Genomic DNA, 16047 nt, shown 5'->3' with positions numbered 1-16047 from the left:
CAAATTTCAAGAAATTCTATCAAACAATTTTTTTTTTTCACAGAATTCAAATTTCATTTTAGTTCAAAAAATAAAATTTTTCTTGAAATCAAAAAATTAGAATTCCTAGAAGAGTAGGGTGAATAAAATTCCATATAATTGAATTCCACCTCGTTTTTCATTCTCCACACCCTAAGGTATAGGGAAGGAATTTGATGCGAGTAGGAGGGCAATACTGGAATTTGCAGCGACTGTGGTGTGGATGTCCTATACTTTCCCCTCGTGTGTTGCATCATCTGTTGGGCATCAATGCTTTAGGCGCAACCCTGCAAATGGACGTAGCGAGGGACGACGGAGCGAGGCCACTGGCCGAAGACGACGACGAAGGCATTCCAACTCTGAGCGCTCACGCTCTCGAAGCTCTCAAGGAGTTTCTGGCCGAGCAAAACCGGGCGCTCGGCACCGACGACAGCGCCGCCATCGGTTCCGGAGCTCCGGCTCATGAGGAGAAGGTGGAGCTGGTGTCGGAGGACTGGAGGCTGAGCCAGTTCTGGTACGACCAGGAAACTGCTGAGACAGTCGCCAATGAACTTCTCACTCTCTGCGAGTCCCTCCGGTCTCCTTCTGTCGCTTGCATCGCTTGCCCTACCTTATATGCATATCTCAAGGTAGATCCATTGCTATCGCTTTTCTGATTATTAAATTTTGTCTGTGCATCGGTTTCTTATTGATGTATTTTTATACTCTGATTGTTACTGTCTTCTATGATTTATAACTATTCGTTTGGTGGTTAAAGCAATTGTCTTATGGATTAGCACAACGATACGAACTGCAGGAAAAAAGTAATGTCCGACTAAGATACCCGCACGCTTTTCTTTTCCAGCATTCGTGGCATGACCTAGAAAAGTTTCAAGGGGCTAGCACGATATATATACACTGTATGTAAAACACATATATTTCATATGTACATACATTCATAAATTGAAATTAAACTACTTAATATAATGAACAAAATAGGATATTGAAGATTGACGGCTGAACTAAGTGTAAATTTTTCACTTCGAGCTTTCTTGAAAGAAGCATCCCAAATAGAAGCTTGATTCTTGTTTAAAATAAGATTTTGAAGTTTTGTTCAATTAGATTTGTCATGATTATAAAATCTTAAAAGAAAATATTTAGTTTATAGAATAATGAGCCCTTTTACTGGGAATGTGCGCTGTTGTTAAAAAAAAAAACTCCGAATGTGCACCAGTTCAAACTTTCACTGATAGAAGTAGATCAGATCCTTAGGAATGAGAAAGCATAACTATGTGGCAATGGTATATTACTCAAAAGAGCAAAATTAATTTATTCCAAGTGTTTGAATTATAAGGGGTAATATGGATTGAATCAAGGGGCCCTATTGTAATAAGGGAAAAAAGAGACAGTTATGTACTAGTGTGTAGAAGGTGTATGATTTGAATTTTGGGCACCAATCCTTTCAGGATTGCTATATAAGCTGAATCCCTCAGCTAATTGAGGCATTGGTGAATACAATTGAATCATTCCCGCCTCTCTCTTGTTCTCTCTCTCTCCCTCTCTCTATTCTCTCAGTTCTTCCCTTTCTATTTCTTCTCTTCTCTTCGATAATTCTCAATTCTCCATTGATTAAGGGAGAATTCCCCCTTGTCAGAATCAGATTCTGACATCTTGCTTCTTTTATGTGCTGGTAACTGAGCTTGCTTTATTATAGGGATGGTCCTGTACAGTTCTGAAATTATGTTCCCATGAAGGTTTTTGACCATAGTTTCTTTCATATGCTTAATTTGTGGTGGGATTAGGGCTAGGGTGCAAGGGCAATATGGTATAAATAATATGAGAGCCAAAGAGAAAATGAAGTTTCTCTACGTGACGAGTCTCCATATATAATTAATTTTTCTATTAAAAGATAGCTTCCTTGCTCAAAATTTTTGAATGCATCTGCTGATGAAGTATAAAATGTCTATGGACTTTTCAAGGTGGTAAAGGAGTTGTCAATGCATAGTTTGGATATATGTTCCAATGTATGGTAGTAGTATCATCCCTCCATTTATCCAAACTGATTCACTTATCATACAATGTTACAACATCCTTTTTCTGCCTCTCAGCAACTGTTAACTATCTTTTTGCTTCTCATCTGAATTTCAGAAATTCAATCCTAATGTACCCTTGCAACTTCTTGAATATGACCGACGTTTTGAGCAATATGGTAGTGAGTTCACATTTTATGACTACAATCAACCAGAAGAGCTTCCTTCATCATTGAAGCATGCATATCAGATTGTTGTTGCTGATCCTCCTTACCTGGTGAGATTTTTTTTTTTTTTCTGGTTAAGTTACCTTGTGATAAGTGAGAACTTGATCTGTATTTCTAGGTGTTTGATACTTGATAGAGGTTCTTTCCCTTCTCATCTAGCTTATGTTAAACACCATTTTCTTGTTCAAAAGTAATTTGGGAAATAAAGCTTGTCAGATCATTTTCCTTATTCATGGGTTGCCTTTCTTTATTTCCTTTATACTCTTATTATAATTATTTACAAGCAGGCAGAAACATTCTATGGAAAATTAATCTCCCTTCCTTCCTGTATGTGACTACCTGTGTTTTATATGAGGAACCTAGTCCTTCATATGCTTATAACATTCATTAACTGCTAGCAATCTAAGAATGTCTCTTTATTTGTGTGAACAGAGACATCTGTTTGTACTGAGAGGGCAAGACTTTATATTCAGTGGTTTTCTAATATATTCTTTAATTAATAAAACATGTGCTTAGTATTAACATTGTCCATCTTCCAGATTTGTGTTTTCCTTCCATTTTCCTCTTATAATTGGAATTTGGAAAAGAAACTTTTTCAATATAGTTTTTCTGTCTCTCATCAGATTTTTGGTTATTTTTTTGTCTATTTAGATCATATGCTACTATCTCATGCATTTGTTTCACATAATAAGTTTTACCACTCCTTTATTTATTTTTTTTTCATTTTTAAGGGTCAGTGTTGGTTTAGGTTTATTAAAGTTATGACTACTGAAATCTTGTCTTAAAGTTGTTAAAGGTCTTAATTCATTCAAGTGTGTTATCTGATATGCTGTTTTCTTTAATTTCTTATCTATGTGACAATTGGTCAAGAAATGTTGCTTTGATCTTCGCTATCAGATCTTTTAAACTATTTTTTTTTTGGTATGATATTTGTAGAGAACATAGTAAACTATGTTACTATGCAAAGAAGGAAGTTAATAATTGTTGAGATAATACCTCGCAAAGCAACCACAAGATCTAATCGTTAGGGTGAAGAAATAGCAAAAACAGTAAGTAAAAACCAAAGAACAGAAGCTGGAAAAATAAGAACAGCAAGCTGAAGCAAAAGAAACAACACACTCCTTGTTGATGCTCAGCAATGGAGAAGAAGAAGGTGGATTTGCAAGGCTCAGCTTTGATTGGTCCGACACCCACTGAAGGTACCCTAGAATCGGTTCCAAGCATAGCCCAAGAACCGCATTCAATCAACACCCAAAACAGCCTCAATCACTAAACCCACAACTGAGAATAGCACACCCACACAAGGACAAAGTAAACCCCACCAAGGAGAACTCTCTTTTTCACTCTCGGCTCTCTCTCTCTCTTCTCGCTTTCATCGCATCCCTCTTGGCGTCCCCTATCTCCCCGATATATTGATAACTTCCTAAGAACCAGGTAGGTCTCTCCAAGGATGAGGATAACCATAGGGTTATCCGATAGGTTGAGATAAGATAAGGGAAGAGAACCTTACCTGTGTTGGAATCGGCCAGAGAACATAAATGGAGAAGCTAGGTCAAACTAAGGATATATATATATGTGGGCTTTGAGATAAGGTATTGTGGGCTTTAGACAAATGGGCTTGGTCCTTGGTTTGAGCAGCTGGGCCAAGCCCAGCTTTCCTCAAACACAAAGTAAATGTGCTTGGGCCATCTTCTTGTTAGGTCACCTATTTGTTGGATTGGACCTCTGAACAAAACTATCAATCCTGGGCCAAGGCCTATGATAGATAACTTACCCGACCAAACACATCATTGCCTTGGACTTGTTGGGAATCACACCTCAACAATAATATATATATATATATATATTTTCTGGGAGATGGAAATGAGTTTTTAGTTGTCCCCTGCTAATTGTAAAATACTCTGCCTTCAAGTATTAGTTACTTGAGGGCCAAAAGAGGATCCTCTGACCAGAGCTTAATCTGTTTTAGAAGCCATTTGAAAACCTTTTTTCAATCCAGTTTGGGTGTTAGGAGGTTATTTGGTATCATCTACCTTTCTTTTATATATTCATTCAAAAATATTGAAGTTTTGCTAGAATAGTGAGATGGATTGAATATTAAGTTTGAGCCTGTCCTAGTAACACCTTTTGTAATTGTTTCAGTTCTGGTTCACCCTAATGTAGCCTGTTTATGATGTGATAGTCCAGGATTTTATTGTGCATGGACTCATGAGATTGATGAACTAGGAATAAGTTCCATGATGGCCAGCCAAGACCCTTAGATGCATGGACCTGGGCCAGTAAGAGGTGGTTAGCTACATAAATTGATCCATGGACCATGTATCTAAGTGTGTTGATGAACTAGGAATAAGTTCCATGATGGCCAGCCAAGACCCTTAGATACATGGACCTGGTCCGGTAAAAGGTGGTTAGCTACATTAATTGACCCATGGACCATGTATCTAAGTGTGTTGATAGGCACCCTCTTTTTTGGTCAACTAGTTTGATGGGAAATTTTGATTGGTATTATGGAAACAAAAGAGATGAGGAGAGAATAGTAACTGAGAAGCAAAAGCTTGGAGAGAGAAATTGGAGGAAGGAGAGGAGAAGACGGATCAGTAGAGGAAACGAGCAAAATGGATCAGTTCAGTGAAAGAGGTAGAAGGATAAAAACAGAAGGGGAAAAGAAAACAAGAAGAGAAACAAAGATGAAAGGTAGAGGAAGGAGGGAAATCAGGGGCAAGGAATCACCAATATTATCGATCAATACTCTACTTCCCTGATCTGTAGAATTTCTTATGCTATCAGGTATTGAAATCCCCAGAAAAGTTATCCAACTAGTGAACAAAATTAAGAAAGAACTAAATACAATATAATTAAAAAAAATCTTTATCCTGAATCAAGTAAATGTTCAAATATTTAAGCTCTAAGAACGAAATTTTTATTATCACTATCCTGGCTATGTTTTGGCTTTATTTTTTTTTCTGATTGGTCACTTCTCTTTGAACATCAAATTTCTTGCTACACTTACATTATGGTTTTATAGGTCACCATGATCCACCTGCTCAAAATTAATTTTTATATGACTGCATGTAATCATAAACTGTGTATTGCATTGCCTTATTTCAGACATTAAATGGCATCTCATTTTCTTAACTTTTTCAGCTGCAAATAGTAGATGACATCATGTTGCTAAGTTCAGAGATGATTTCATTGAACTGATTTTCTTGGTGGCAGAGCAAGGAGTGCTTGGAAAAGGTTACTCAAACAATTTCTTTTCTCAAACACCCAGGGAAATCTTTCTTGCTTCTACTCACAGGTATGCATTTTTTCCCTCCCATGAGAACTTTGAGGCCCTTTCGTCGTGTAGTTTTCATCTATTTCAAGTGGCATGTATAAATTATATAAACGGATACTTGAAAAATAATGACTGCTTACAACATTTAGAATAGCAATTTTATTAGATCTTATTATTTACATCCTTAGGGGCAGTACAGAAGCATAGAGCAGCCGAGCTCCTTGGCCTGCATCCATGTGGCTTTCAGCCTCAGCATTCAAGCAAACTGGGCAATGAGTTTCACCTGTTCACAAACTATGATCCTGGGATGAGATTAGGAGGTTGGAAGCAGGACCCGGAGATGTCTTGGGTTCCTGCTAGATCTTAATCATGTAAGTTGGCACATTCCTTGCAATTTTTTGTTCTGGTTCGCAATACACATTCCAACTTCTTTTCAGCATAAAACAACTCAATTTGAGTTGTGGAGTGGAGACAACTGACAGCCTCTTTGCAAAAAAAAAAAATGTACAAAATTACAAATATGATCCTCCCTTGCCCGGGCAAACTGGGGATCTTTGTGGCTTTTTTTATATCAAGTCAATTTGAGATAAGATGGAAGTCAAGTCTTTTTTCTTTTCGGTGGTTTTTCAACTCTAACCATCCTCTAATGCTTTGTGCGTTTAGTTTCTTCCATCATTTGGTTCATATATATTTGTATATATTAGAAGTTGCTGTTAGTGGCATTAGTTTCAGCACAGATTAGCCATTAAACCATGCCACTGTTATGGGTTTCACAATTATTTTCTTTAAAATTTTTGTTTTCCTCCTTTTCTGTCATTATCAAGCCCTGAATACAGATTGGTTGGCTGAAGATCATCCAAACAAGTTGAATATGGCCTACGGATCCAATCTTTAGCTGGCGGAAGCCTTGCCACTGTAAATTTCTCTCTCCACGACCAGCAGAATTTGATGGAGAGATGTTGACGTGCGGAACAAATGACGTTTAAAGGCCAAACTTTTATTCTTCTCTGTTAAGCTAAGTTTAATGATATTTTTCTTTTGGGTGACAATTTTATTTACCGTATATTTTTGTTTTGGGCGACAATTTGTGACATCACAGCCTTCAAAAGCGATTCCATCAATTATAATTCAAAATACATCTGCAAGTGATTCCATCAAACCTAATTGAAAATATATTAACTGCATAATGGCAAATACATACATTACACATACACAAGTGGTGGCTTAGTGGTGGTAGAAAGTTTTTTTATTTTTTTTTTAAACCGGAACAGGTTGTTTGAAGCTCTCTTCCTGTCAATGATGAAGTTTTAGGTAATATCTCATTTAAGAAGTTGGTAACTATCATTTAAGAAGTTAAAAGTCGGTAGCTAGAGTGTTGGTTTTATTTTTTATATTATTATTTTTTACTCTTAATTTGTCTATTAAGGTGTAGTCAGGTTTTATTACATAATTAGTTTAAACATGTATGTTAATTTAATTATTGAGTTAACGGCGAGATTTGAATTTAATATTTTTTACTTGTTTTGAAGCTACATTGAATTACTGATCACTATTTTACTTAAAAATTTAAGTTGATAGATGTTAAATTAATTTTATATTTTATAATTAATTTTATTTTTTATATTATAATTTTATGGAAATGATATTTGATTTCTATTCTGCTGGTCAAAAATCTGAATTGAATTTTGGAAGCTGTTAAAAGTGAATTTCAGGCATTCCATTTATTTCTCCCTCAGCGTCTTCAATTTTGTAGGTGCATCATAAATATAATATATAATATTTTATAGGCTAAATAGGACTTAGATTCCTTTGTGTTTGAACTATTTGCATAAATAGCTTGGAAAGTTATTTATGGTTTATATATTTCATTCAAACATCTCATTTATTATCAATAGTGTTGATTAAATTTTAATTAAGTTAAATTTAATCAAAAACAAATATAAGGTTGTGTCCTCTTTGCTGTATTTAAGTTATTTTTAGTTTTTAATTTTTTAAAATAATGAAAACGTATTCTCTTTACTGTTTTTAAAAATATATTTTTGAAAATAAAAAAAATTTATAGAGAAAATTCAAAATAACAAAAAATTATTTTGAGTGTTTTTATGTAAAATAAATTTTAAACTCAAAATATATTTATTTATTTATTTATTTATATTTTATTATTGTAATGAGAAAAAATATTATAAAATTTATTAATTTTAAAATGTATATATTTTTTAATGATATATTAACATTAAATATTTCTAATTTATTGAATAATTGAATTTATTAAATAAAATATTATTAAAAATTTATTTTTAAAATTTTAAAAATAACGTGTTTTCTAATTTTATGTTTTGAAAAATAATTTTTTAAAATGATAAAGAGAGTATTTTTTTAATTTTTTAAAAATAAATTATCAAAATAAAAAATTAAAAATGAATTTAAAATTAAAAATTAAAAATTAAAAAATAAAAGAGAACCTAGTCTAAACAATTCAAAAGAAAAAAAAAACAAAAAGCTGCCAGTCAACCTATTGGCGGTGGGATCCTCCTGCAATTGGAACCCATCGTAGCAGCGGTAGGTTCTAGCTAGTAATTGAAAACCTTTGAGAGAGAGAGAGAGAGAGAGAGAGAGAGAGAGAGAGCAAATCCTTCGGCAAAGCATGGAATTCAGTGAGTGTTTAATCTTTTATGATAACAGACTGATTATTTCTACAACTCGTTATCTTCACCAATTGCGTTAATTTTAGGCATCGTCTTATCAGACACCTTTCAGTGAATAAGGAACCTATGACGAAATACAATCACAAACGAGTTTCAGATTTCAGACCTAGCTTGAGCTTGGGTCACTTATTGCTACTTCTCACTGCCATTGCCTTTGGATTTGCTTCACCAAAGTCACTAGCTGCCATTATTATATCCAAGATTACTAGAATGTAACCTAGCCACACCAAAAACCTCTTCCTTCTTCCTCTTCGCTCTTTCTTTGTTCCATTTGCCAACGGATTCCAATCCCAAAGCCCATCCTCCATAGCTTCATCCACAATAGGAACATCACTAACTAATTGGTGATGATTATTTAGCTATCTGTATAACAAATAAATTATATTTTATACTTTGTAACATTACTATATGTTAAGTTAATGGGTAATGATAATAATTATTGTCCTAAAAGACAATTTAACATTACCCAAAGTTAATGTATTATGTCATAAATATTTTAAATACATTAGAAATGTAATTGTAGATAAATAAGTAATTTTACTCTTAAATCCATGTTGTTGCATCGTTAGTTTAAACTTGAAATAACAATTATAGTGGACTATAAAATTTTTAATATTTATAATTCAAAATAGTATTTAATCTTAAAATACCTTTATAGGAATATTAATAACTGCAAAAATACTTCTATCAATATCTTGATTACTAATCAGACATTTATAACAATCAATATCAAAATTATTTTACTTCTTTTTAAAATTCAACAATAATTTTTTTTAATTGTTACAGTGAAAAACAATCTAGTAAAATAATAGCACAGGAAAAAAAGCGGAGTTGGAAAGACGAACGGCAAGAAATGTTCTGAATTCGGGTTTCGCAAACCCATGGCCTTTAACGCCAATAATTATAAGATCGGGTTTTTTTTCTTGGAAAACAATGTCATTTAACGGACCCGGAAGCTCGATCAGATACCCAATTCAAGATCCAGAACCGTCTCGAACAGACCCAGAAAGAAGTGTTGCAAGATTTTCCAGGATACCCAAGTCCAAAAAAAGTTCGAACTTTCAAGCAAATAAGGAAGTAAACGCAGAGGAAAATGAGACCCAATATAGTTTCTGAGGTAACATCTTCAAAGATTTGTTTATTATTTGGCATTGTTTTCGAATGCCTGCAATTATACTCGCGTATTCATATGTGTGCACATGTAACAAGAAGAACTGGGGTTCTTGATCTGAACTCCAATTTGAACTGCATATTTGTGAAGATCCGAACTTCCGCTAGTGGGTTTTACTTAGTTTGATGTGGGTTTTTGACCCGCTGTTTCTTTTTGGTGAAAGTGGTTGAAGAGATTCAGAGTTGCGAGGGAAGGAGAAACCCTAGATTCTCACTTCTGATGAGTGGAGTTCTGGGTTCTTGACTGGCGTGCGTTTGTCATTGTAAAGAGTTTGATGTCAAAGCTATTACTTCTTACGTTAGGATGATCTTTGATGGATAATGGTGATACAAAACTAAGTGTAAGGAAAATTTTCATATGGATCTGGCTTTGTATGTTTGTTTGAACTTCGTAGTGGTTGTTAACTCGTTATATGATTGCATTCTTCTTATTTGCCCAGAGTTGCAGAAAAATGTAGTTACAGTTAATGCACAGGAGGTAGTACAGTTACTTTCCAACTATAGTTTAGCTTTCCCATGAAGTGGAGACGAATGAGATATATGATCTCCGTCATACATGATATATGGTTGCTGAATCACTGCTCAGAAGAGGGCAGGGGAAGAGAGAGAGAGGGGGGGAGGAGGGAGGGTGGGGGCTCTATTCTTATAGTCTTTTGAATGCATAGTGGTAATGAACTTTGGATTGGAATCTGTCTTTTGAATTTAAAACGATTATGCCATAACAATATAAGAGATAAAATTTCATTTCCACTGATTATCTTCTCCATTTGTATAGGCAGGAGTGTCTACTAGGCTGGGCCAATGGTGGGAAGGCATTCCATTCCTTACTTCATCAGTGGTCATTGTATGTGGAATTATATACTTGGTTTGTCTTTTGGTTGGATATGATTCCTTTGCTGAAGTATGCTTCTGGCCGTCTGCTGTTATTTCGCGATTTCAAGGTACATATCTCAAATGCATTAAATTTTTGTCTTTTCTTTACCACATCTATTGTCAAATTCAGCTTAAAATTTTTTATTCAGTAATAAATACAGTTCTTGCTCTTAACAAATTGAACTTGTAGTTACTTTGGCCATTACTCACAAATTGAATGCCAGTCACACTTATAAAATATGAATCTATATTCTTTGGATTCTATCTCATGTGATGTTTACTGATTTTGTTTTTCATTTAGTCAAAAAATTTTATGATGTTGAAGATACTTAAAATAAAAGAAGACTTGTGAAGTTCTTTAGGTACAAAACAAAAAACACAATGGCTAGTGTTGACTTATTTTGTTTAACATATGTTAGCTGCCTTGTATTTGAGACTTTAGAAAGTTTCTAGATCAGTCAAATACCATGATGTCATCATGCTTTGCAGTTGTTTCAATGTGTTAACTGCCCAACAAGAGCATTTGAGTCCTAGTGATCATGATTTACTTAAAGGAATAGTTTTTGAACTTTGTTCCATGTAAAGTCCAAGTTTTACTTCTAAGCCTTAAATACATTTGTCACTGTCCTAGACAGAAACAATGGGCTTCCCTTGACTTGATGAGATTCAAGGGAAACTAACAGGAAGAATTTGGGTAGGAAGGATAGAGAGAAAGTAGAGAGAATTGAGTGAGACGAGAGAGAGATAGAGAGGATTAGAATAATTTCTGCATTCAATCTTTTCATAGATTCTCCCGTGGAATGGGATGAATACATATAGGCGCTTGGTGTGGGAGTAGATGCAGCAGATCTTTTCCTCTCCAGCGGTTGCAACAAACTATTTTGTCCTTTTCCTAAAGCCTTACACGTGGCTTTCTACCCCTAACAGAATCTGACAGCTAGAATATAAATGCAACAATCAAATAAAAGAGATACAACAATGCATATTGAGTAAACAAGAAAAAGACTGAAATTAAATGCAAAAAATAGCCATAGCCGTGACAACATTCAAAATAGACAGTGATATAGCCAATTTGTATCCTCCTCTATCAAGCAATAGCCCGAAACATTTTGGTGAGGCAACAACAGATGAGGTATTTTCTGGTTCGGATATGATCTACAGTGGATGATTTTGGATGTTCGTTTTCTAGAGATGAGAACCATTCAGTTTTAGTGTGTCCTAAATGTAGCCAAATACTGATGGATACAATTCAGCAGCTCCTGTGCAGTGTTTTGAAAAGCACTTAAGCGCAGAAGGCCTACGGAGCTTAAGCGCAAAGAACAAAGTGAAGTGCATGCTTAAGCAAAGTGATCGCATATAAATAAGACAAGGAGTATAAACTTTTATAAGCATAAAAAATATAAACTATTAAAAAAGCAATCATTAAAAAAAACTAAATAAGAATAAGGGTTGCAAATTTAACAAAAGATGAGATGCAATTTTTTCATTTATATTTTATACTAGTTTACAAGTTTTTCATTTATACTAGCAAAAACACATAGGAGAACATAAAAAAGGATACAATCTGTTCAGTTACTGGTCTTGATGGAATTTGGAAGACAAACTAGTCCAAACTCTCCTTTGAAATGATCTAAATATGTTAAGGCTTATTTTTTATTTTTTTTATTTTGTCGAGTCTTCTTTTGTTTTTTGTAAAAGTTTGCAAAAAAAAAAAAAAAAAAAAACCACTCTGTTTCATTAACACAATTTATAGTGATCCCCAATTAATCAACTCCTAATTTACGGCAATCCCCAATCAATCAATCCCTAATTTGCAATCAATCAACAATCCCTCATTTACAACAATTAGGAATAAATTAGCAACCCCATATTTACACCTAATTACATCTTTCCTTCAAATATTTTTTGCTTGATAAATACAGATGAGTCTTCTTTTTTTTTTTTTTCAAACAAATGTGTGTATGATTTATTTAGATCTTTCTAAGATCTGGTAATAGCTTCTTTTTTTTTTTTGAGTAAGGATTCCATAGAAGGAGCCACATTATTGCAAAAATTTAAATAAATCCAACCATTTATATTGTTTGAAAAAAAAAAAAAAAAACTCAAGTGTATTTCTGAAGCGCACTTTTTTGCATTTTGGAGCTTTGCTAAAAGCGCAACTAAACGCCATCGCGCTCAGCTAAATTCGCCGAGCTTCACACAAAAAAGCCTCAAGTATGCTGCACTTTGCTCTTAAAGTGTGCTTTTTTAAACACTGCTGCTGTGTACATTGAAAGGTGGAAGTGAGAAAATAGTTTTACCGCCCAGCAATAGCTTGTGGGTTGCCTTTCCTCAGCAAAGATGATTTTTACCAACTGATTAAGAATTTTAATACTAGATGAACTGAAGGCATGATGAATTTGAAGGTACAAAAAGGACATTGCGCTGTGACTAAGCAGTGATATATATGACTCTCATGCTAGATGGTAAAAAACTTCATGTAAGAAATTACTAGCATCATTAGCTAGAAATGCCTTGTAAAAAAGTGAATGGAATACCTTAAAAAGAAAAACAATAGTAGTAGAATTGTTCTTTTATTGTAAAAGCCTACATTGCTAGCTGTTATGGTCTACATTTGGAGATTAGGACTTCTGTCTAACTACCAATCACTACCTTTTTGAATAGCTTGTTCCAAATATATGCACTCCTGGTGAAGTTGCCTTGTGAAGTGTCTAGGCCTACTTTAAAATTTTCTCCATCAATTGATGATGGACAAACTAATATCAGTTGTAGTTTGAGTGATTTACTTTGGTGTATTTTGATGATAGACCAATAAACTGGGGTTTGGTCTTGTTGACAGCAATTTTGTATATAACAGCTTGGTTAATAGGTCTGTTGGTGGTGAGAGTTTAATTGTTTTTCCTCTTGCTAGCTCATTTACCTTATTCCTTTGTGCGGGGAGTCTGGGGACCTCTTTCCCACATTACAGTTAATCAATTTCCTATCTAAAATATGAGGATAATTTTTTTTCCTACATTATTGACTCCTCACATCCTGTATCTTACAATTTTGTTTGGGCCAAATACCATCCCCATGGATAATGGCACCATGATTGGCTGAGTAATTACCAGCCGCATTATACAATAGGTGCTGATTGCTTATAAGCTGTTTGGTTTTACAGACCAATTTGTTGACAGGTGGGTAATAGGACCAATTTACTCCTCATTTAATGCCCAACATGCCTTCGCCATTATCTTAGTACGCTGTCACTACAGACCACTACTCTCCTCTTATGTTAACATCAATTCAATCTCTAATTCCCTTACATTCCCTCTTTAGCCAGAAGGAGCCAGTGTTTATCTGGGGGCATTTCCCACCTCCTCAGGACGTGTTCCTTAATTGCTGCGTGCATGTACTCTCTCTCTCTCTCTATATATATATATATATCTTTCGTATTGCAAGCCTCACTCTATTTGTCACCCCATGCATCCATGCATGCTACCTTGTCCTTAGCCTCTACATGTCATTGACCCATATAGCATGTATTACTCTCTTCTCTTTCACACACATCACACACATATTCCTGCACATGGATCAAGAACCAAAATGTTCCACCTACGTTCAACCTACCTCTCATTTTGTTTATACTATTTTCTGTAACTTGGACAAATTTTCCATCTCTTAGACCATTATGATTAATTTCCCTCTTAATCATGATGGCACATCATCATTAATTTTCATTAATTAAGGACTAAATTGGGGTAATTGATGCAAGTTGTTACACCTTGCCACTTGATGCTCACCCTTTTGAATCTACTAAATCACATGCCCAACAATACTTTCCTACATGGCAATAATAGGATGGAAATTGCAGTGAATGATATATCAGTGGGAAGAAAGATTTCAACCAAGGGACTTTGTTATTATCTATAATTTTTGTTAGCATTATAAAACTAAAAGAAATTTGGTTAAGAAACTTCATCTGATTTTTCTGCATGATTTGTGAGCTTGAACATAATGCATACTTGCAAGATATAGCGGAAGGAAGAAAATTGCCTACACCACATGCTGATTGCTTATAAGCTGTTTGGTTACATAGAATTTGCTTTACTCTTTGTTAGAAGTGTAGTCATTTTAGAAAAGAGGCAATCTAGTGCCCAAGTTCCCAACAGTATGTAAAGATGATCAAATGTATGCAATCTTAACCTACATGTCAAGAGGCTTTTTATGTGGTTTGAACTTGTAACTTAGTGTGGCAATGAAATTGTTTGTCTTGTAATATATTATTCAAGCGGGAGAGAGGATATTGTGTTGGAAGAACTTACATCATGGAAGTTCCTTTCCAGTATCTGTTATCCCTGATTATTAATTAACAAATACAACTATCCTTGAATCTATAGTAAAGATCTCTCTTGACCTTTGCGTAAGCCTCTTTTTGTCTGGCTAAAGTAGCCTGGCTATTAGGAAGCACAGACTCTTCATTTTGGGTGCTGTCTTGTGCCTACATGTATCTGATACATATATGTGTTATGACATTCTAAGATATTTATCTAGATTTTTTATTACTACTTTTGTTTTTGGACACTTGTACAATGCACGTGTTGATAGGTTGGATATGAATATGATGAAATTTTTAGTAGGGTTTTTTTGAAACTTCTTTTTTAGTTTAAAATTTACAAATACAATTAGTTTTTTGAGTACAGAAAAAAGCACAAAAATAAGCATTTATTATCATTATTATGGATTTAATGGTATTTTAAAGTTGGATTGGTGCTATTTTTTCAATATTTTTACATATTTTATCACTTTTTATATATTAAATGATATCATCATGTTGTATGAGTGGTACTTTTTTTCAATATTATTTTAGCTTTTCCCTATTATGTTCATAAACTTTACTAAACAAAAATATATATTAAAAAAAACTACTTTTTGACTGTATGCTTGCCATCACTATACCCTTATTTTTTCTAAATCACCGTACATTCTGCCCATGTTTGCACATCTATTTCTAGGTCCATATGTTTCTTAGCCTGGCAAGTCCTTCGTAGTTCAGTTCCAGGCATATGTAGTCTGCTCTATACTATTTTTGTCCACATTTCTTAGTCAGAATATACAGCCGCTGGCTGGTCACACTTTCTGGAAAAGTATTTTAAAATATCCTCTGATTGAGGTGCCAATGATTCTGATTTTGTTTGAATTCTATTTCATAGTAAGGAGTTATAACATCTCATGTTTATCTGCCTGTATCATGCTATTGTTAGCTTCAGTCCAGCACTCATGTCAATTGTATAAACTCCAATGACATTTGTTGGTACTAACCTTGATTTTATTTCATTTTGCAGTTTATAGGATTTATACCTCCATCCTTTTTCATGGTTCTCTGCTGCATGTTCTATTCAACATGATGGCTTTGGTTCCTCTGGGCTCGGAGCTGGAGAGAGTTATGGGGTCTGTCCGCCTGCTGTACATGATAATTCTATTGGCTACTAGCAATGCTGTATTTCATCTTCTTATAGCAGTATTGGTAGCCCACAACCCCTTTCGTCCTCACCCATATCTGATGAATGAATGTGCTATAGGCTTCTCAGGGATCTTATTTTCTATGATAGTTATAGAGACAAGTTTAAGTGGAGCTCAATACAGAAGGTGTGTTTTTTCTACCTCTTGACTCCTGAATAATGTTAATCGATATAATTACTGTTTACTCTGTCTTGTTTCTTCCTGTTTTTCTTTCTCTGCTGATAAGGTTTTGTGTGAAACCTGTGAAAGTCTGTAAACCTATTCAG

At 34.4% G+C, this 16047-nt stretch overlaps 2 protein-coding genes across 3 annotated transcripts in view; both read left to right on the top strand.

The window, feature by feature from the left end:
* The first annotated feature begins 261 nt into the window (after positions 1-261).
* LOC127789582 (uncharacterized) lies at positions 262-6606 on the top strand. The gene is made up of 5 exons (XM_052318515.1): positions 262-647; positions 2146-2304; positions 5471-5552; positions 5720-5902; positions 6356-6606. The coding sequence occupies exons 1-4, from the start codon at positions 312-314 to the stop codon at positions 5896-5898; spliced, it is 756 nt and encodes a 251-aa protein (XP_052174475.1). The 5' UTR covers positions 262-311; the 3' UTR covers positions 5899-5902; positions 6356-6606.
* A 2470-nt stretch (positions 6607-9076) lies between these two features.
* Positions 9077-16047, top strand: part of LOC127790349 (rhomboid-like protein 15) — a 29630-nt gene continuing 22659 nt past the window's right edge. Inside the window, exons 1-3 of one of the 2 annotated variants that reach the window (XM_052319815.1) lie at positions 9077-9353; positions 10182-10347; positions 15604-15907. In XM_052319815.1, coding sequence (XP_052175775.1) covers positions 9330-9353; positions 10182-10347; positions 15604-15907 — 494 coding nt within the window. In that variant the 5' untranslated portion in view covers positions 9077-9329. Of the gene's footprint in view, positions 9354-9388; positions 9748-10181; positions 10348-15603; positions 15908-16047 lie in introns of those variants that run through there. The other variant, XM_052319814.1, reaches the window with a different exon arrangement.

This window comes from Diospyros lotus, chromosome 14 (assembly GCF_014633365.1).
Source record: "Diospyros lotus cultivar Yz01 chromosome 14, ASM1463336v1, whole genome shotgun sequence".
Taxonomy (NCBI): domain Eukaryota; kingdom Viridiplantae; phylum Streptophyta; class Magnoliopsida; order Ericales; family Ebenaceae; genus Diospyros; species Diospyros lotus.
This window is presented reverse-complemented; position numbering and strand designations above follow the sequence as displayed.